Genomic DNA, 22,443 nt, shown 5'->3' with positions numbered 1-22,443 from the left:
GGGTTGGTAGGAGAGACAACCTTGGGTAAAGAAGTACTTCCGTCTAAATTTTACATCGCCGTGACCATAGTGTCCGGCGGGAAAACGCATGGGGTCTCTGCGTATCTGGACTCTGGATCCGCTGCTAATTTCATTCGTAGAGACCTGGTGGATTGTCTCCAATTGCCCACTACCCCTCTGGAGAGGCCGTTGGTGGTTAAATCTGTGAATGGACTACCTCTGCCAGACTCAGTTATTGCTGTAACCAAGCCGCTGAGGCTCCAAGTAGGAGCTCTCCACTCCAAGCTCCTCTCGTTCTTTGTCTTGTCCAAAGCCGTTAACCCCGTGCTGCTGGGCCTGCCTTGGCTCCGACTACATGCCCCAGTCCTGGACTGGAACTCTGAAGAGGTTCTCCAGTGGGGCCCCGAGTGTCACAACCATTGCCTGGTACAGATTAGTTCGGCTTAGCCTCTTCTGTCCCAGTCATTGGCAGGATTACCTGGTCATTATGCTGCATTTTCGGACGTCTTCAGCAAGAGGGAGGCGGAGACGCTGCCCCCACACCGGGCATATGACTGTCCTATCGACCTGATTCCTGGTGCATCCCTTCCCTGTGGTAGGGTATATCCTCCCTCCTTGCCAGAGACTCTGTCAATGTCCGCCTATGTTAAAGAGAACTTGGAGAGGGCTTCATATGGAAGTCTTCCTCCCCGGCAAGAGCCGGGTTCTTCTTATTCAAGAAAAGGGATGGTTCCCTGCGTCCTTGTATCGACTACCGGGGTCTCAACCAGATCACGGTGAAAAATAAGTATCCGTTGCCATTAATCTCAGAACTGTTTGATCGTATACGTGGTGCCAAGATTTTTTCCAAGCTAGACCTGCGTGGGGCTTACAACCTAATCCGAATTCGCCAGGTTGACGAATGGAAGACTGCATTTAACACCCGTGATGGACACTATGAATATCTAGTAAGGCCCTTCGGCCTGTGTAATGCTCCCGCGGTCTTCCAGGAGTTTGTTAATGACATCTTCCGTGACCTCCTCTATGTTTGTGTAGTAGTCTATCTTGATGACATATTGATTTTTTCTCCAGATCCTATGACTCATCAGAGACATGTCCGTCAAGTTTTGCTGCGGTTAAGGGAGAATCTTCTGTACGCCAAGTTGGAGAAGTGCGTGTTTGAGAAAGATGCTCTACCCTTCCTGGGCTACATCGTCTCGAATCGAGGTCTCGAGATGGATCCTGAAAAGGTAAAATCCGTCCTGGAATGGCCACGCCCTCAAGGCTTGAGGGCCATACAGCACTTTCTGGGATTGGCCAATTTTTACAGACAGTTCATCCCAAACTTCTCCTCACTGACATCTCCTATCTCTAACCTCACCAAGAAGGGCATGAACGCCAAGGTGTGGACTCCTGAGGCATTCACTAGCCTGAAGAGTGCCTTCACGTCAGCCTCTATCCTCCATCATCCAAATGTTTCTCTACAGTTTTCGTTGGAGGTGGACGCCTCCTCTGTTGGTGCTGGTGCACTCCTCTTCCAGAGAGGTTCCAAGGGCAAGTCAATGGTATGTGGGTATTTCTCTAAGCTCTTGTCTTCCGCAGAACGCAACTACTCGATTGGGGATCGGGAGTTACTGGCCATCAAATTGGATCTGGAGAAGTGGAGATATCTACTAGGGGGCGCAGCTCATCACATTCTAATTTTTACGGACCACAAGAATCTCACCTATCTCCAGATGGCCCAACGGCTAAATCCTCATCAGGCCAGGTGGTCGCTGTTCTTTACAAGGTTCCAGTCTGAGCTCCATTATCGCCCGGCTGACAAGAATGTGAGGGCCGATGCATTGTTGCGATCTTTCGAAACAGAGAACACCATGGAAGTTCCACAGAATATTATTGATCTGTCTTGCATTGTCTTTGTCAACCCCCTGCAAGTTGGGGACATTCCTCCAGGGAGGTCCTTTGTGCACCTGGCTGACAGAAGGAGAATCCTCCGCTGGGGACACTGCTCTAGACTGGCAGGTCACGCGGAGACCCGTAAAACCAGAGACCTGATTGCCCGTCATTTCTGGTGGCCCACGCTGCCCAAAGACATTATGGACATTGTTTCTTTCTGCTCAGTGTGTGCAGCTAACAAGGTCGCTCACTCCAGACCTGCTGGTCTGCTCCAGCCATTAACTGTGCTCGATGCTCCCTGGCAGCATATAGCTATGGACTTTGTTACGGGCCTGCATCTCTATGCCGGATGCAGTACTGTCTGGGTGGGGGTGGATCGATTTTCAAAGATGGCCCACTTTGTTCCTCTGACCGGTCTTCCTTCTGCTCCTCTGCTGGCCAAGCTGTTCATACAACACATCTTCCGCCTGCACGGCATGTCGGAGCATATTGTATCTGATCGGGGGGTTCAGTTCACCTCGAAGTTCTGGAGAGCCCTCTGCGGACTTCTCGGTGTGAAGTTGGACTTTTCCTCAGCCTACCATCCTCAGTCCAATGGTCAGGTCGAGAGGATCAATCAGATCTTGGAGAATTACCTACGCCACTTCATCTCCAAGCAGCATGATGACTGGGTGCAGCTGCTTCCATGGGCTGAGTTCTCATATAATAATCACACCATCGAGTCCACAAGGAATACACCGTTCTTAATTGTCTATGGCCAACACCCACGAATTCCTCTCACAGTGCCCGATACGTCCGAGGTACCAGCGGCTGACTTTGCTTTTAGAGACTTCCTGCAGATCTGGCAGCAGACTCGATCCTCCATCCTACTGGCATGAAATGGAAGGCTGACACAAGGAGAAGAGAACCTCCTCAATTTCTCCCTGGCACGAAGGTCTGGCTGTGTTCTAGGAATATCCGACTAAGGGTGCCATCATACAAATTTGCTCCCAGGTTGCTCGGACCCTTCAAGATCCTACAGCAGATCAACCCTGTCGCCTACAAGCTTCGGCTGCATCCTACCCTCAAGATCCCCAACTCCTTCCATGTTTTCCTCCTGAAGCCGGTGATTCTGAACCTCCAGCGGTCCTTCAGACACCTTTGAGGTTAAGGAAATCGTGGACACTAAAAAAGTAAGAGGAAGAACCTTTTATTTAGTAGATTGGAAGGGGTTTGGTCCAGAAGAGAGGTCCTGGGAGCCAGAAGAGAATCTCAATGCTCCTACCCTCATTAAGAGGATTCTCTCTTGTTCTGGACCCAAAAGGAGGGGGGATACTGTAACGTCCGTGGTCACTGACCATGAACTCCTTCCATCCAGACGACGCCCTTCTCTCCAGAGATGTCTCAACATATGGCCGCCCTGTTCCACAGTGACCACCAGGGTTCGCTCGCGAGTTTAGTCCAGACTTAAGAAGCCAAAGCGCACGCAGGTGGGAGATTGAGCAGATTGCTCTGAGAGCACCATGTGCTATAAGAAGGGATGTGCCCCTCCCTGCAATGCCTGAGTGTTGATTGTCGTATCCAAAGTTTGTCTATGCAAATGGTCTCCTAGTGTTTTCCAGTTCCCTTTGTTCCCCGTACCTGTATCCTGTGCTATCCTGGTCAAGTGCCGTGCTGAGCTGTACTTGTGCTGTGCTGTATTCCACGCCTGTCCTGCTACTCCATGCCTAACGTCTACCTGCTGCCTAGTCCCAGCCAAGCCTGCCTTGCTATTATCCGAGCTGCCACAGGTACACTATACGAACTATAGACTGTGACCTGCGCCCTGTTGGCCAGCTGCCATACCATCAAGGCAGTACGGCCCAGTGGGTCCACGAACCCAACATGACACCTAGATTGGCATCAATATGTACTATTAGGATAAGGGCTTATTCAGACAAACGTATACATAGTCCGTGTGACGGACATTTTTTTAACCACACGGCTGCATGTATTTCTATGGGGCTATTCACATGGCCGTTGTTTTAACGGACCGTGTGAAGGGACCATGAAAAAATAGGACATGTCCTATTTTTGTCCGTTTTCACGGATCCCTCAATAGACTCAAGTCTATGAAGGATCCGTGAAAATGTGTCTTTACACTTGTTCGTCTGAATAAGCCCTAATTGTGTTACATGGATTAAGATATAAAACGTGACTCCAACGCTACAAATGTACTTGGACTAAGACTAGGAAGAAACAACCCCTTAGCTCAATCCTTAAAATGTTCTGTACTTATTGAACAACTGAGTTTGAAATAGCGTGTGAAACATAATATCACTACTTAAAGGCACTGAAGTCATTGATTACAAATTGTGTTTTCAGGAAGCAATAAAGTGTTATATGATCATCTGTTTTACAAATCTATAAAAAAAATCGTGTTCTGTACTTAATTTTTTAAAATAAGCACTCCAGGTTTGTGTCACCCCTACTTCCCGTTTGTAAATGTAATGCAGTGATGTGTAGTGGGGTCATGTGATCTGTATTCTGACAGCACAAATCCAACAATGTATACTGTAAAAAACAAATGTCAGTCTCTCGATGCAAGTCAATAAGACTCACATCGAGACTCTCATAGATTTGCATTGAGAGCCTGACTACTGGTCCCTACAGCAGACACTGTAGGATACAGGGAGTAAGAATGAAGATCACTTGACCCCATAGTGTAATGGAACAGTGGTCCCTGAAATACGCCAGGTAAGACAATATACATGTCCTCATTCATAGTTGCCAACATTTGAAAATGTTTTCCAGGGACACTTAGGGTGTGGCGTCTTTGGTGGGTGTGTTTATGGGCCGTAGCTTATCCGATGGGTGTGGCTAATGGGCATAACTTTATTCCCAGAATTTCTACGTACAAACGAACAAAAATTTCTGCACTAGTTTGGCTGACAACTACTATTGTGGCTGGTATCTCTCTCTGGTTATCCGGTTGTTTACATGAAGGTGATGTCTCACTCTATCACTAGGACTAGGTTATATGTGCTGACCACTGCTGGCAGCATTAAAAAATCAGCGTAGATAATCCCACATTCAGTGCCCCATGTAGATGGTGCTTCACACTGCCCCCAGTAGATAGTGCCACACACTGCTCCCTGTAGATATTGCCACATTGCCCCCTGTAGATAGTGCCACACTGCCCTCTGTAGATAATGTCAGTGCCCTACACCCCCCTGTAGATAGAGCTACACAACTTCTCTGTAGATAGAGCCACATAGTCCCCAAGTAGATAGTGCCATAGTGCCCTCTGTAGACAATGCCACAGTGCTCTCTGTTGATAATGCCACAGTGCCCTCAGTAGATAATGCCACAGTGCCCTCTGTAGGAAATGCCACACCCCCTGTATATAATGCCATACCCCCTGTAGATAATGCTACAGTGCCCTCAGTAGATGATGCCACAATTTCCTCTGTAGATAATGTCACAATGCCCTCTGTAGATAGTGCCACAGTGCCATCTGTAGATGGTGCCACACAGCCCCCATGTAAATGGTGCCACCCTACCCTGAAGAAGATGCCACAAACACCCTCTGTAGATGGTACCACACACACCCCCTTGTAGATAGTGCCACACAGCCCCTTGTAGATAGTGCCACACACCTTTGTAGATAGTGCTACACCCCCCCTTTCTGTAGATAGCGCCATTGGGCTATCTCTAGGAGTGGAATCCCCAGCCAGAGCGTTGCTGATGCTTTGGCTGGGGATTGATATCCTGGAGCTGCCTGTGGCGTCACTGTCCATATATGGACAGTGACGTCAGGGGGCTACCTCTAGGAGCAGAATACCCGGCCAGAGCGTCGGTAATGCTCTGGCCGGTGATTCTGCTCCTGGAGAAGCCCCCGATCACTGTCCATATATGGATAGTGATGTCAGGGGCTTCTCCAGGAGTGGAATCCCTAGCCAACACCCTAGGCGGGGATTCACTCCAGAAGGAGCCCCTGACGACCCTGTCCATACATGGACAGGAATGTCAGGGGCTCCCTCTAGGAGCGGAACACCCAGCCAAAGCATCAGCAACGCTCTGGCCGGGGATTCCGGTCCAGGAGGACCCCCTAACGTCACTGTCCATATATGGACAAGGACGTCAGGGGCTCCCTCTAGGAGCAGAATATCCATCCAGAGCGTAGGCAACAATCTGGCCAGGGATTCCGCTCCAGGAGTGAATGGTAGAGAAGGGAACGGATTATTTCCTGCTCTAGAATAGTGCTCAATTGTATCTGTGTCCTGAGGACACAGATACAATTCAATATGGCAGTTGCCAGGACACGTCCAGGACACTAATTTGCCGGGACTGTCTCTGTAAATTCAGGACAATCCTGGCTAATTCGGGACTGTTGGAAACTACTATTCAAGACTTTATGGAGTGACTCAATATTTGATTCATTGTCTTTTGTGAGTGTTTATGCAGATTGTATCTTCTTTGTGTAGCAATAAAAGCTTAGATATTATATTTGATGGAAATCTGTTAAAATGCGCTTATTGCTGCAACTAAGCGACATCAAAAACACCACTTGCTCACTACAAGAATATCTACGAAGTACATCATATAAAAAGTTTCTTACGCCAAATCTGCAGCAGCATTTCCTGGTTGGGCTGTTTAGTGGCTATGATTCCTATGACTGTCATCCACTAAGTCATTAGTGACTCAAACCTTTACCCCTCATGATTGGCTGTGCTAAAGGGAGAGCTGCCTGCAAGGCATTATGGGGAAGCTCAATGGGCCCGAGGTCGTGTGATCCTTCTTCTCTGTCATTTTGTCTTCTTCTGATTTGTAAAATAATGGTCGCCATTTTGAACGATTCGTGCAAGACGAATCCCAAAAGTTTCAGATTAGCTAAAATCCGAAATTTTTGGGAAATATGTAATGCATTCCATTCGTGTAGAATCGATTCACTCATCTCTGTTGACGACACATGTGAGGCCAACTCGCTATTTAAATCAATGTATGTTACAGGAACAGACCAATGAGAGTGTCATTCCCAAAGTAAATGGGAGACCCAGCTGCAGGATCCCCACCGATGTGATTCTAATGACCTGTCGGACTGACATATCAATAAATTATAATAACTCCTTTAACGTACCTTTTTATTTCAATATTCTATTAAGCTATCTATCTTTTGTGATTGCAACACAGAAATATATAAGTTGCCTTTAATTATTCGACAAAGAATTTAAGGGCTCGTTCACATCAGCGTCAGCTTTCCGTTGATGGGTTCCGCTAGACCTTTCCGTCGGAGGAAACCATCAACGTAAAGGCAACCGGAAACCATGGCTTCTGTTTGCATTACCATTGATTTCAATAGTAATGCTTCCATTGCAAATGGTTTCCGTTTGTTTCCGTTCCGTAAGGTTTCCACTTTTTTGGGGGAAACAATAGCGCAGTCAACTACACTATTGTTTCCGTCAAAAAAACGGAAACCTTACAGAACGGAGACCATTTGCAACGGAAGCATTACCATTTCAATTAATGGTAATACAGACGAAAGCTATGGTTTCCATTTGCCTTTCCGTTGATGGGCTCCTCTGACGGAAAGGTCGGGCAGAACCCATCAACGGAAGGCTGACGCTTATGTGAACACACCCTAACAAATTCATTAATAATAATATTCCAGCTGAGTAACATATACCATAAATAATTTGGTTTAACTGATGTGAACTAAAAAAATTAAATAAATTCTTTGTACAATGGCATAACACTTACTTGTTTAATGACAGGTCAAGAATAAACTTGGAACCAAAGGCCTCTATCTGGAAACTAGTCTGGGCAAGATGCACAGCCTAAGAGTAAAAAAAAGTTTTTGTTATAAACAATTGCATTAACTAAACTTGATTAATTCATATAGTTAAAGTAAAAGATTACTAGCCATAAATTTTAGAATTTTTTATTTATTTATTTATAATTCATCTTAAAATTATTGATTTATTTCATAATTACAATTACATATTAGCTGGCTTATCAATAATGTATACTACATTGCCCCTCTCAAAAGCCACCATGTTGAATGCAACTTAAAAATCTTTTTAACATATTTAAGTTCTTGACTTTTAATTCACCCAGTAAACTAGACCCCAATCTAGAGGTCTGTTCCCCACACAGATTTAGAAGTATGCTTTATATCAGAAATTCTAAATCTTTTTCTCCTGGGGCCTCACCAATCGGAACACGGTGATGCAGGGCATCTCCATGGGTCGAAGTCTATGCCAAAATTAAAAATGACATCAATTTATCTTTAATCAATTTATCAATTTGTCTCCTGAGCCCAATATAACATCACAAAAAGCACAAAGGAGTCAGTTATGATGATTAACCAGAGATTGCTGCAGCCAAACAAACGCCTGTGTAACATATGGTTGTCATGATACCAGAATTCGGCCGCATACTTACAGTAGTATTGCGATTCTCGATACCAAAACAATACTTTGCCAACAATAAAATATTTTGAACCTCCATGTGCATCACATTAAAGGGGTTGTCCACTACCGGACAACTGATGACCTATCCACCGGAGAGGTCATCAGTATATGATCTGTGGGGGTCCGAAACCCAGACCCCGCACCTATTAGCTTCTGGAACCGGATGTCATTGCCCAATATGCAATGTTCGCAGCTGGAAGCAGTTGGCTCCGTACATTCAAAACAGATAAAAACAAGGGGACATATATACAAAAACACCGAAAAAGGCCATACTTACAAATGGACACAGCCAGGTCAGAAACGCTGATGAAGGAGAGTGAGCAGGTGCTTTAAATAATAATAAACACTCCCACTAGTCTTGAGGGGAGTGGTGTGTGGTGCATGGGATGTGTAGTAAAGAATAATAAATGAATAGTGTATGTGCAAGTGTAATAATATAAGTGAAATATAGGGGGCAGTAATGAGTAAAGTGCCTCAATAAAAATAAATGAATAATGGGGTGCAAGTGCCTGAAATATGGAGGGATAGTGTGTAAGTCATGAGGCGCAACGTGTATAGCCAGGTAGAAGCCTATTTGTGACGCCTTGATAATTCATAGAGCGGGCTACCCTGCTTGCTAAGCCAAACAACAACACACCATGCTCTCCCAGCATCAAAGACCCGGCCGTGTCCAAAAGAAGCAAATATAAGTAATAATGAAAAATACCTGGGGTATTAGTGATCATTTTGGCCAAAAGGACGCAAGTTCGCAATCCACGACAAGGATTATTTAAAGCACCTGCTCACTCTCCTTCATCAGCGTTTCTGACCTGGCTGTGTCCATTTGTAAGTATGGCCTTTTTCTGTGTTTTTGTGTATATGTCCCCTTGTTTTTATCTGTTTTGTCTGTGCATCAGGAGCTTTTCGTTCCAGTTAGGGAGTTAGGGACTGGCAAGTGTGGGGATCCTTGTCGTGGATTGCGAGCTTGCGTCCTTTTGGCCAAAATTATCACTAATAGCCCAGGTATTTTTCATTATTACTTATATTTGCTTCTTTTGGACACAGCCGGGTCTTTGATGCTGGGAGAGCATGGTGTGTTGTTGTTTGGCTTAGCAAGAAGGGTAGCCCGCTCTATGAATTATCAAGGCATCACAAATAGGCTTCTACCTGGCTATACACGTTGCGCCTCGTGACTTACACACTATCCCTCCATGTTTCACACACTTGCACCCCATTATTCATTTCTTTTTATTGAGGCACTTTACTCATTACTGCCCCCTATATTTCACTTATATTATTACACTTGCACATACACTATTCATTTATTATTCTTTACTACACATCCCATGCACCACACACCACTCCCCTCAAGACTAGTGGGAGTGGCTATTATTATTTAAAGCACCTGCTCACTCTCCTTCATCAGCGTTTCTGACCTGGCTGTGTCCATTTGTAAGTATGGCCTTTTTCGGTGTTTTTGTATATATGTCCCCTTGTTTTTATCTGTTTTGTCTGTGCATCAGGAGCTTTTCATTCCAGTTAGGGAGTTAGAGACTCGCAAGACTGGGGATCCTTGTCGTGGATTGCGAGCTTGCGTCCTTTTGGCCAAAATTATCACTAATACCCCAGGTATTTTTCATTATTACTTATATTTGCTTCTTTTGGACACAGCCGGGTCTTTGATGCTGGGAGAGCATGGTGTGTTGTTGTTTGGCTTAGCAAGCAGGGTAGCCCGCTCTATGAATTATCAAGGCGTCACAAATAGGCTTCTACCTGGCTATACACGTTGCGCCTCATGACTTACACACTATCCCTCCATGTTTCACACACTTGCACCCCATTATTAATTTATTTTTATTGAGGCACTTTACTCATTACTGCCCCCTATATTTCACTTATATTATTACACTTGCACATACACTATTCATTTATTATTCTTTACTACACATCCCATGCACCACACACCACTCCCCTCAAGACTAGTGGGAGTGGCTATTATTATTTAAAGCACCTGCTCACTCTCCTTCATCAGCGTTTCTGACCTGGCTGTGTCCATTTCTAAGTATAGCCTTTTTCTGTGTTTTTGGCTCCGTACATTGCATAGCGGCCGTGCAGCAGAACTGCAGCTCTGCTCCTATTCACCGGGCTTGGCGACTCTGCAGCTGCCTTTCCACCCGAGCGCTCCTTCTCTGTTCAGTGGCATAACTACCACTGTATCAGCCATAGCGGCGCCACCAGGCATGAGGGAGCCCGTTCCACTAGCCGGTCAGTGGTGTCCGTCATGCGGTGGATCCGTTCCTCTGGTTATTTTCATTGTTCTCTTTCTCTTAAAGAACAGAACAATGGAAATAGCAATGAAGTTGTGAATACAGCCTTACAAAATATGTTTACAAGATATTTATGGTACATATTTATAGCATTTCTCTAATTGAAATATTTGATTAATATTTGTATAACTGCAATGCAACATTATTATCCAGTAACTGTACAGACCTATATAACAGATCCTACTTTTTTAAATAATCAGAAGACACTTCATTATAATTAGAAAAAATTATAGTAAAAGTCATAAATTTACATACATCTTAGCAACATTAAAACCCAGTTTTTCACAATTCCTGACATTTAATTCCTGTACACATTCCCTCTGTTAAGTCAGTTAGGATCACTACTATATTTCCAGAACATGGAATGTTTGGATAATACTTGAGACAATTATTTATTTTAGTTTTTATCACTTTCATCACATTCCAAGTAGTAGAAGACCCATTAGCACCCAAGCCTTAACCTCCTGACTGCTGTCTAAAACTGTGGTATCAATATCTCCAATAATTTTTCTTCCTCATAGTGCCATCTATTTTGTGGCCAACTGCATATGAAGACAAAACATTTTACTTTTTGGAGAAATGTCCTCTGGTCTGATGAAACATAGAACTGTTTGGCCATCATGACTATCGTTATGTATGGAGAAAAACGGGGGATGCTTGCAAGCAAAAGAACACAGACCCAACTGTGAAGCGTGGGTTTGTCAGCATCATAATGTGGGGGTGCTTTACTGCAGTAGGGACTGCTGCACTTTACAATATAGATGGCGTTTTAAGAAAGTAAAATTATGTGAAGATATTGAAGCAACATCTCAAGACATCAGTCAGGAACTTACAGCTTGGGTGCAAACTGGTCTTCTAAATGGACAACGAACTGAAAAAGTGTCTCCCACACTGGACAACTGCATCAGCACACGATCTTTTAGGTCTCATTCAGACGAGCGTAAGGCTGGGTTCACACGACCTATTTTCAGGCGTAAACGAGGCGTATTATGCCTCGTTTTACGTCTGAAAATAGGGCTCCAATACGTTGGCAAACATCTGCCCATTCATTTGAATGGGTTTGCCGACGTACTGTGCAGACGACCTGTCATTTACGCGTCGTCGTTTGACAGCTGTCAAATGACGACGCGTAAATTGACTGCCTCGGCAAAGAAGTGCAGGACACTTCTTTGCAACGTAATTTGAGCCGTTCTTCATTGAAGTCAATGAAGAGCAGCTCAAGATTACGAGCATCAAAGACGCCTCGCATAATACGAGGAGGAGCTTTTACGTCTGAAACGAGGCAGCTGCTTTCTCCTGAAAACAGTCTGTCTTTTCAGACGTAAAAGACAGTTCACGTGTGCACATACCCTAATACTCGTCCGTGTGCTGTGCGTTGAAATCACTCACAGTACATGGATCCATGCAATTCAATGAGGCCATTCACACATGTGTTGTTTTTCATGCTGCGAGGGTCCGTTGCGTGAAACTCACTGCATGTCCTATATTGGAGCGTTTTCACATCCGTGTGATGTTCGTGTTTCACGCATCAAATTCATTGAAAAGAAGAGAAATAAAAAAGATTTTTTTTTAAATTAAGTGAAAAACGCATACCGCACACAAACCAAACTGATGCCAATACGCAAACCACACGGACAAGAAATGTAGTAAAAACGCTGCGTTTTTTACGCACGCAAATCGGACACGCTCGTCTGAATGTAGCTTTACTGAGCTTCACAAGAACTGGAGTCCTGAATTAAACACCACATGTGTGTTTAAATCTCTTCTTACCGGGAATATAATAAGATTGTTCAGGCTAACATTGAGGGCAAGACAAGACTGTGTTTAATGCCAAATTATTTTATGGTATGTTCTCACTTGCTGATGACCTAATCTCCCATTGCTGCATATAGTAGATGACACATTCTTCATACTTCATACAGAAAAGCTTTCTGTGGCTATTACTGGCATTACATTTGATGGGCTTTGCAATAACAAATTAAGTGTAGCTATGATATACTGTAACTCTTCATTTTTTAACTCTCACAAGTACACACGCTCAGTATTGTTAAATGTTGAATTGTATTATGCCCTAGTTTCCTCAGAGATCCTTGCTAGAACAAAATGTTTTTAGACAAGCTACAAAAAAGTTGGTACACCGCAACAAAAATGGTCCCAATGTCACTTAGTGATATCTTCTGTAATGTACTGTAGACAAAACTGAATCCAGTATTGTTGATTTAATTTGTTACATAGAAATACACTGTTGCCCTATATGTACAGAACATATATAGTTAGAAAAATGTTTGTATCACATAGTAAAAAAAATACAAGTGTGACCACAAAAATTTTATTTCACTCCTAAATTTTTGGACAGGAGCCAAAGTCACCAAAGTGATATTTTTTTAAAACAGGGAGCCCTGGCTACCTGTAGTTGCTACTGTAGGGAGCTTGGGAGTTAACCGAATACTGTATTATTATTGAGTTCAATGTAGAACAGTAAGCCTTGATCTGTGGCCCGGTCTGGGCTTACAAAAAGTCCAAAATAACACGTCAACATTGACAGTTGGCAAAAATCTAGGCGGAAGATATTATTATCTGCTTATTGAGCTTGCCATCTTAACTCTATAGATCTAGACACCTTTAAAGACTTTTACAATTGAGCTGGCACTTGAAGGGGTTTTGCATAACATGCAGATACTGTAGCATAGATTTATTGTGTGTGTGTGTGTGTGTGTGTGTGTGTGTGTGTATATATATATATATATATATATATATATATATATATATATATACACAATAAATAAACACTATTTAATGATAGCAATGCTTATGTGAAAAAATGCTTAAGAAAAGCAACGTGAGTAGAAAGACATCTAGGAAAAAACAACATTCCTGTGGGAAATTAAATATAAAAAGAGAGATCAGCATTAAGGTCAAAGGGTACAAAAAGAGAAGAAAAAGTATGAGATAAAAAAGTATGGAGGAGAGGGTGCAGAAGGTGGGAAGAAAAAGAAGAGTAAATGAAAAAAAAACAGACAATTCACACAGCAGCCCACTTTACATTTCCGAACTTCAAGAGCGCTAACCATACAAGTAATGTATCTATGGGGCCCCAGTATTCTCAGCTCAACACTGCACAAACCTAAGCTGTTGTTTTTGGGGCTAAATGAACATTAAGGGCATGTTCACACATGGCAGAGTTTTTCCACTGCAAATGTTGGTGCAGATTTGGGGCAATTACGCAACGAATCTGCAGTAACATTTGCATATTTGACAGGTAATTCAGACGTTGGAGAAAACACAGCGGACTTGCCACAGATTTCAGTTTTTGCATTGCAAAGGCTGAAATCCGCAGTGAAATTCTGCTGCTTCTCCGCAACAGACACTGCATGCTGCGGAGGGAAAATTCCGCACCACAGCCTATGGTCCGCAGCGGAGTTTTCCGCAATGTCTGAACTAACTTGCCTAAAAATGTATTGAAACAAATGTCAAAAACGGCTGCTGGAGAATTTCACTGCGGACTGTCCGCAGCGGAATTTCTCAGCAATTCCGCCACGTGTGAACATGCCCTAAGGGGGAAATTTATTCAGTACTATGCACCAGTTTTCTGTGGTAGAAAAGTCGCAATATGTGCAAAACCCTTGTTTTTTCACAAAAAATGTTGCACCCACATCCTGACAAATTCATTATAATTTACCCCAGAAACTGGTGGAAATTATAGCGGAAATTTCCTTCTGGTGTATATTTTACTGCAGCGCTCTTTATATTAGGACTGGTGTATGGAACCCCTTTTTATTTTTTATTTATTGTATAAAGTCCTGTATACAGAGAATATAAAATAAAGTACAGAATTTCCTTCAGGTCTCCTTTGGTTTACACAGCATGGTTTATGATATATACGGCAGTAAACATTCGGTAAACATACTGTATTAGGCTTCGTTCACATCTGCGTCAGAGCTCCGTTCCGACGATCAATAGCGTAGTCTATTTATTCTGTCAAAACGACGGAACCCTTGCACAACGGAGACAAACGGAAATCACTGGCACCGGTTCCGTCACCATTGAAATCAATGATGAGGGAAACTGAAACATATGGTTTCCGTTTGTGTCAGTCAGGGCTCCGTTCTGACGGGAAGCTCCGACGGAACGGAGCCCTAACGCAGATGTGAACGAAGCCTAAGACATGTAAAATCAAACATTGAGTTATCAATGTCACAAATGATAGGTAGAAGATACTATTTAATTCATATTGTTACATGGCTCACTAACTAACTTATTACATGGCTCACTAGCACTATTATTTGTACTAAAATACCAATAGATTGCTCTGTTCTGTATGTAACACACCAGTGATCTGTTGTGAATGTGCCCTTCTCAGATAGTAGATTGTACAACGTAGATTTTAACAGTTACCGAATTGTATGTTTTTATTCCAAAATCACATGTATAGAACATTTGTAACACCCCTCTAGATTTGGTTTAAAACAGGGAGCCCTGGCTACCTGTAGTTGCTACTGTAGGGAGCTTGGGAGTTAACCGAATACTGTATTATTATTGAGTTCAATGTAGAACAGTAAGCCTTGATCTGTGGCCCGGTCTGGGCTTACAAAAAGTCCAAAAGTACAGTGGCGTAGCTATAGGGGTCGCAGCGGTCGCAGTTGCGACTGGGCCTCTAAGCCTGGGGGGCCCATGGGGCCCCCATTGCGATACAGCATGCTGGTTAAATACATTTTCTGTGCCGTGAAGCCGGCAGTTCCTGGTTACGGTCACATGGTACACTTAGTGTACCATGTGACCGTGCCGTCACGTGACACGTCTTCCAGCCAGTGCAGTGGCAGAGCCAGTGCGGAGGACTCCAGGTGAGCAGCAGAGTCTGTATTGTAGTGTAGTGTATTGTCTTGTAATGTAATGTATTGTGTTGTGCTGTATTGTATTGTGTTGTCTTGTATTATACTAGGGGGCTGTTGGGCAAGGCGGCTGGACATAGGCACGCGCAGGGGTCTAGTGATGGTGGTGTTGGGGAGGGGTAGGGGGGGCCAAGCTGAATTCTTGCACCCGGGCCCATGAGCCTTTAGCTACGCCCCTGGATCTGTATACTTAGGGCTTGTCCACACACAACGCAATTCCATTGAAAAACGCAGACATGCCTCTGCAACAAAAATGCACCATTTCCTGCGTTTTTTACTGCAATAACATGGTGTGTACATTGCTGCGTTTTTCTAAATGCAAGGAGATGGTGACATCTCCTCTGAAAAACGCAGCAATTCTGTTCACATTCTGCAGCAGGAATTGACATGAAAAATACGCACCGCAGGTGAATTTTCGGCTTGGAATTTTTACGCAGCGTGTGGATGGGATTTGTTAAATCTCATCCACTATGCTGCTACTGTATTCTGCTGCGTTTTTTCCGTCCACAATTCCGGATGGAAAAAACTTAGCAATTCCGCAGCGTGTGGACGAGCCCTTACATAGTATTATCACAGCGCAAAGTAAAATAAAAGTAAATAGAAAAAGCTTTTTTCAATGTCTTTTCAAAGCCAGAAGGGCATAGAAAGTGGGTTCTGCCAAGCTAGCAAAGAATTGTGAGCGATGTGAACAAAAAGGACCTTGAAATTACCTTGCAACTAACCAATTCCCTAGAAATTGTCATTATAATTAATGCAAATTATAACTCATTTTCATTTTCTATTTTGACTAAGTATGGAATTAATTAAGGTCATTCATACCTTATGTTTATATTAATATGACTTCTTTTATCTAATTGATATAGAGATGATAGAAAAACCGACTGACAGACAGACAGAAAGACAGACAGAGAGACAGAGATGGATGGATAGATAGATAGATAGATAGATAGATAGATAGATAGATAGATAGATAGATAGATAGATAGATAGATAGATAGATAGATAGATAGATAGATAGATAGGTAGGTAGGTAGGTAGGTAGGTAGGTAGATAGATAGATAGATAGATAGATAGATAGATAGATAGATAGATAGATAGATAGATAGATAGATAGATAGATAGATAGATAGATAGATAGATAATTTAAATGATAAGGACATGTACCCAATATGAATAAATCACATACATGACACCACATGACTCCTTAGTGATGATGATGATGATGATGATGATGGTTCTGACGATAACCAGTGAATCATTCTACTCTATGAGGTGATTAACTGTGACAACAAGGTTACTTTGTTGCCTCATTCTACGCTTCATTGCATGGCTGTATGGCAATATAGATTGAAATGCTGCACTAATGAGGACACTGCAAAACACCCCCATGTTCTGTCTTCAATGCCGGTGCCGCCGCTCATTAGTGCAGCGCCAGCCGCATCACAGTACCTCATGCTGACCGCGCGCGCACACTTGTCAGGAGTGGGGCAATGGCTATATTACACCGCCGCAGCCCCGCTCTAACGGCAGAGATCAGAGAAACCTCTCATCTCTAACCACTATTCCCTTGAATGCTGTGATCAAAGCTGACCGCAGCATTCAAGGGGAAAATGAGAAGGGGGATGTCCCTGAGAAGGGGGATGTCCCTGAGAAGGGGGATGTCCCTTGGATTACATCACAGGAAATCCCTGTGACACGATTGAGGGATATACCATATACGGGCAGATAGCCCAGGGTCCCCAGAGCTGTCTGACATATTTCCTGTTGTTAGGACAGATTTAGGTATGTCCTAACAACTGCCTGTTTACTATCAGTACGCAGGCTAATGTACTGGCATTTAAATATATGCCAGTACGTTCAAGTTTAAAAATAAAAAAGTAAGTAAAAATAATGTTAAATAAAAAAAGTAAAAAAAACCACTATTTTTTTACAATAAACATTAAAATAAAAGTCTCAATACATAAAATATACATATTCGTTATCATCGCGACCGTAATAACCTGCACAAATTTATAGTGTCATTTATGATGTGTACACTTTAAAAAAAAAACTGCTTTCGTTCAATTATTAATGTGAGGCAGGAGGTGTTATGAATTTAGCATCTCCATTAGCCTCACATTAATAGTAATTAACCCCATCATGTACCTCATACATTAACCCAATTTTGTCCATTATGACTGTGAGAAACATGATGGGGTTAATTACTATTAATGTGAGGCACATGGAGGTTCAAAATTCATCGCACCACATGCCTCACATCCGAAAATGGAAGAACTTTTTTTTTTATTATTGTTGGCAAAGTATTGCTTTGGTATCGAGAATCGAAATACTACACAAATTATCGGTATCAAAGTCCAAATTCTGGTATCGTGACAACCCTAATTAGATGTATGTTGGCCGAATCTGCCAATTTCATCAGGACCGGCCGACCATCTAATGTGTATGTCGGCTTCCAGGCTCTCCGCCCAACTTAGGTGTCGGGAGAGAGAAGGGTCGGGCATGTTGAATCTCAACATATCCAATCCTTATTTTAAAAATAGATAAGGCGCTGCCAGCAGCTTTCTCACTACTCCCTGCTGAGAACACATGCACGCTCGGCCAAGATTGCATGTGTATGGGGAAGTCAGGAGAAATAGCTGTCGCCGACAGTTATCTCAAGTGTATGGGCAGCTTTAGACCAGGCAGGCATAAAATGCACCAAATTTATCACAGTGCTGCATAATGTATGATAATTTTGGTGCATCTTGCATGACCCGTTAGAAACATTTCTCTTCCTTATAACACTTTGGATTTGGCTTATTTTGTGGCATGTTTTTGGTACATTTTCAACGCACATTGGCACATTTTAAGCCATGCCACTTCTCAGAAACCACACCCCTTTTCCGTGTATGAGGTTTCCAAAATCAAAATTACGCCAAACTGCAGCAATTTGAGGCAATTTTCACCACAATGCACAAAAATTCCTAGACCCAGACACAGTAATAAATGTGCCCCAATACATAATAATTCTAACAGTTATTTGAGTTACTCTGGGTCGCAATTCAATAGAAATAAAAGGAAAAGTAATGGAAAAGAGTATGCAACTCCCTTGATACACATTTAGGGCTCATGCACACGGGTGCACAGAGGCTGCATGGTAGTGCACAAAGCCCATATGTTCAGTGCCAGTGCCATATTTAAAGGTAGCTCCCATCATGCACCATCAAGTACAGCATGCCACTATTTTCTGTTATATTTGTACGGAATCCGGCAGAGAAAAACCTCTGTGTGCCTTCGTATGAAGTCAGGGGCATATAGAGGTACAGTATGGCCCCATGCACCTCTATAGCAGCTGTATTACCATATAGTAGCCCTATGAGCCCTAAAACTTCCACTGGAATACAACTGTTACACAACAGTTTCGAGCCGTGACAAATGTACAGTCAAATGCAACTTAGACACAGTTATTGTTTTACATTGAGTTAAACAGATTTTGGATTCCTATAGTCACTTCAAGAGTACCACACAATGCAATTTATTCCACAGAAATAATGCCAATGGTGTTAACAGAACCTTAAAATTACTGTAAATAGAAAATTTTCCTTCAATCTAACCAGTGTGGTACAATTTTAGCTTTTTATCAGTAATAAAAATCAGTAGCAATCAAGAAATATATATATAACAAGTCCTGGATCTGTTACGAACAAGGGGTTTCAATAACTTGAAACTAATGGTTTTAAAAACAAAAATGCTGTATTTCTGGCCTTATTTTTTGGTCACTGATTAGCAACAGCATGAGACGTATCTTCTCTCTATTGTGGAGATCCAGTGTTGTCACTGTCACACTAGACAATTACTGGTGGCAAGTATTCATCGCAGCTGTCCGGGGGAATATGTTTGCCAGGAAGCAGTGCTGGGACGTGGATCGGCAGAGATTTATTTGAATATCGGATATCAAAGGGGGTCAACAAGGACAGGTAGGGAACACCTTAAATTCTTTACTCATGGACACCTGCAACATTCAAGTTAATAAACTGAGTGGGGTTAGAAATAAGAAATATATTTCTTATTGAAAGCTAAAATAAATATTAAAGCAAGAACATTGTTTATTTTTTATTAGGAACGAAATTATACTAATTTGGTCTCCCTGAAATCATTAGTAATAGTTATCATAATTTTTATGCACTGACATGCTTTTGGAAATGAATGCCCCTGGTAACTTGTTTGGGTAGAGTAAAATAAAAAAGCTATATCTGCAAAAGCTAACAAAACACAAACCGTTAAACCAAAGATCTTTGACAATTTGAGGTCAAATTTTATATATAAGCTTTATTTGTTTTATGAAAATGGCATTGAAATGTATAACACTATTGTACCATCAATATGAAGAAACATTCAAATAAACATTGAGTCAGCATTTCTTTTATACAATCTAGTAACAGAAAAGGTGAAATACCATAAACGATATTGTGGTGCAATTTTAACACCAAGCCCAAGAAATACTTGGGCAGTGTGAGATGTGGACATGCTGCAAGGTTAATAAGAAACTAACAGAACATGTTACACCCAGGATCACAGTTTTAGGCTGTGTTCAATGGATTTGTCGCATGGAATACCACAACACATTTTTGCAGTGCTTTTGTGGATGTTGCTGAAAAATGTAGATAAAGCCGGAGCTGTGATGTGTAGGCATAGCCTAAAAGATGCAGCCTGCCTACTATAAATCTGCAGAACTACAAGACTTTGCCAGATCTGGAAAAGACAGACTAAAACTGTCCATGCGCTGTAGATAGCTGTCAGCCGACCATCATTTGGCCAACAGCTATTCCTTCCAACTCCCCTATATACTGTTTAGCTGACCCTGCATGTGTTTTCAATTGGGAGAAGGTAGTAAGAAATCTCTGGCAGCGGCTTATCTACTAACAAACAAAACGAAGGGGCATTTTGAAATTCAACATTGCCGACCTTTCTCTCCATCTGCCATCGGGAGAGAGTCAGGTCGCCGCCATACACGTTAGAAACATTAAATGGGTGGGTTTGGCTAACATACATCTAATGTCTTTGGCCAGCTTAAGGTTCTAAGTCAATAATAATGATCATTTCAGGCCCAGAAATAAATATAAAAAGGAAATGCTCTTCTTTCAAACTTCCCCATTGTGAAAACTTGATTTCCTTTCCAAACGCCATTGTAAAAACAATGGCTTCCTACCCCTTTAGATGATTTTATGGAGAGGTCTTAGTGAGTGTATCTGCACCCAGTAAGCTAGGGGTCTCAAACACACGGCCCGTGGGTCGCATGCGGCCCTTGAGTCTGTCACCTGTGGCCCGCAGGGAGAGTAGAGAGCAGACGGAAGGAGGAGCGCTCTGGCAGTCCTTCATGATGTCAGTCCTTTTACAACGCTGCAAACACGTTGGTGGTAGGTGAGCAGTGGCCCGACAGTCCCCTGTAGTGCAATCCCCCCTGTGGATAGCGCCCCACACACCCCACTTTTTACAGTGCTACACCCCCCCCCCCCTTCCATGTAGATAGCTCAATTGGGGCTCCCTCCAGGACCAGAATCCCCAACTAGAGCGCTGCCGACGCACTGGCCTGGGATTCCTCTGGTGTAGATAGTGCCCCACATACCCCACTCTGTTGACAGCGCTACACACCCTCTGCATGTAGGTAGCTCCATTGGGGCTCCCTCCTTGACCGGAATCCCCGACCAGAGCAATCCTGGAGATTCTGGACAGAGATTCGCTCCTAGAGGTCGCCCCTGCTGTCACAGTCCAGCAGAGGAATTCCTGGCCAGAGCGTCAGCAATGCCGGGGATTTCACTCCTATAGGGGGATGTGGTACTATCTATAAGTGGTGTGTGTGTGTGTGTGTGTGTGTGGCATAATCTACAAAGGGGTGTGTGGCAATATCTACAAAGGGGTGTGTGGGACGGGGGAAACTTTTCAAGCTGGGTGTTGACCATGGCAGCCATTTTAAAGTCGGCCGTTTTGTATCCAACTTTAGTTTTTTCAATGGGAAGAGGGTCATGTGACACATCAAACTTATCGAGAATTTCACAAGAAAAACAATGGAGTGCTTGGTTTTAACGTTACTTTATTCTTTTATGAGTTATTTACAAGTTTCTGACCACTTATAAAATGTGTTCAAAGTGCTGCCCATTGTGTTGGATTGTCAATGCAACCCTCTTCTCCCACTCTTCACACACTGATAGCAACAACGCAGAAGAAATGCTAGCACAGGCTTCCTGTATCCGTAGTTTCAGTTGCTGCACATCTCGTATCTTCACAGCATAGACAATTGCCTTCAGATGACCCCAAAGATAAAAGTCTAAGGGGGTCAGATCGGGAGACCTAGGGGGCCATTCAACTGGCCCACGACGACCAATTCACTTTCCAGGAAACTGTTCATCTAGGAATGCTCGGACCTGACACCCATAATGACATAAATAACTCATGAAAGAATAAAGTAACGTTAAAACCAAGCACACCATTGTTTTTCTTGTGAAATTCTCGATAAGTTTGATGTGTCACATGACCCTCTTCCCATTGAAAAAACGAAAGTTGGATAGAAAATGGCCGACTTCAAAATGGCCCCCACGGTCAACACCCAACTTGAAAAGTTTCCCCCCTCCCATATACTAATGTGCCACAAACAGGAAGTTAATATCACCAACCATTCCCATTTTATTTAGGTGTATCCATATAAATGGCCCAACCTGTAGTATTATTATAGTAATGTAGTATTATAGTAACGTAGTATTATTATAGTAATTAGTATTGTTATAGTAATGTAGTATTATTATAGTAATTAGTATTGTTATAGTAATGTAGTATTATTATATTAATTAGTATTGTTATAGTAATGTAGTATTGTTATAGTAGTTCAAATAACTCATTGATTAACGGTAGTTTTCTATTGTATCAAATTTGAAAGTAATGCGGTCCTTCAACTTCATATTTTTTCTG

General features: G+C 42.7%; 1 protein-coding gene across 8 annotated transcripts in view; it reads right to left on the bottom strand.

Moving 5' to 3' along the window:
- Positions 1-22,443, bottom strand: part of ADAM23 (ADAM metallopeptidase domain 23) — a 199,787-nt gene that overhangs the window by 158,233 nt on the left and 19,111 nt on the right. For all 8 annotated transcript variants that reach the window (XM_075829866.1, XM_075829862.1, XM_075829863.1 and 5 more), the window contains exon 3: positions 7,594-7,670. In XM_075829866.1, the coding sequence (XP_075685981.1) occupies positions 7,594-7,670 (77 nt within the window). The remainder of the gene's footprint in view (positions 1-7,593; positions 7,671-22,443) is intronic.

Source organism: Rhinoderma darwinii, chromosome 6, assembly GCF_050947455.1.
Source record: "Rhinoderma darwinii isolate aRhiDar2 chromosome 6, aRhiDar2.hap1, whole genome shotgun sequence".
NCBI lineage: Eukaryota > Metazoa > Chordata > Amphibia > Anura > Rhinodermatidae > Rhinoderma > Rhinoderma darwinii.
Note: the sequence above shows the minus strand (reverse complement) of the source record. Positions and strands in the feature narration are given on the sequence as shown.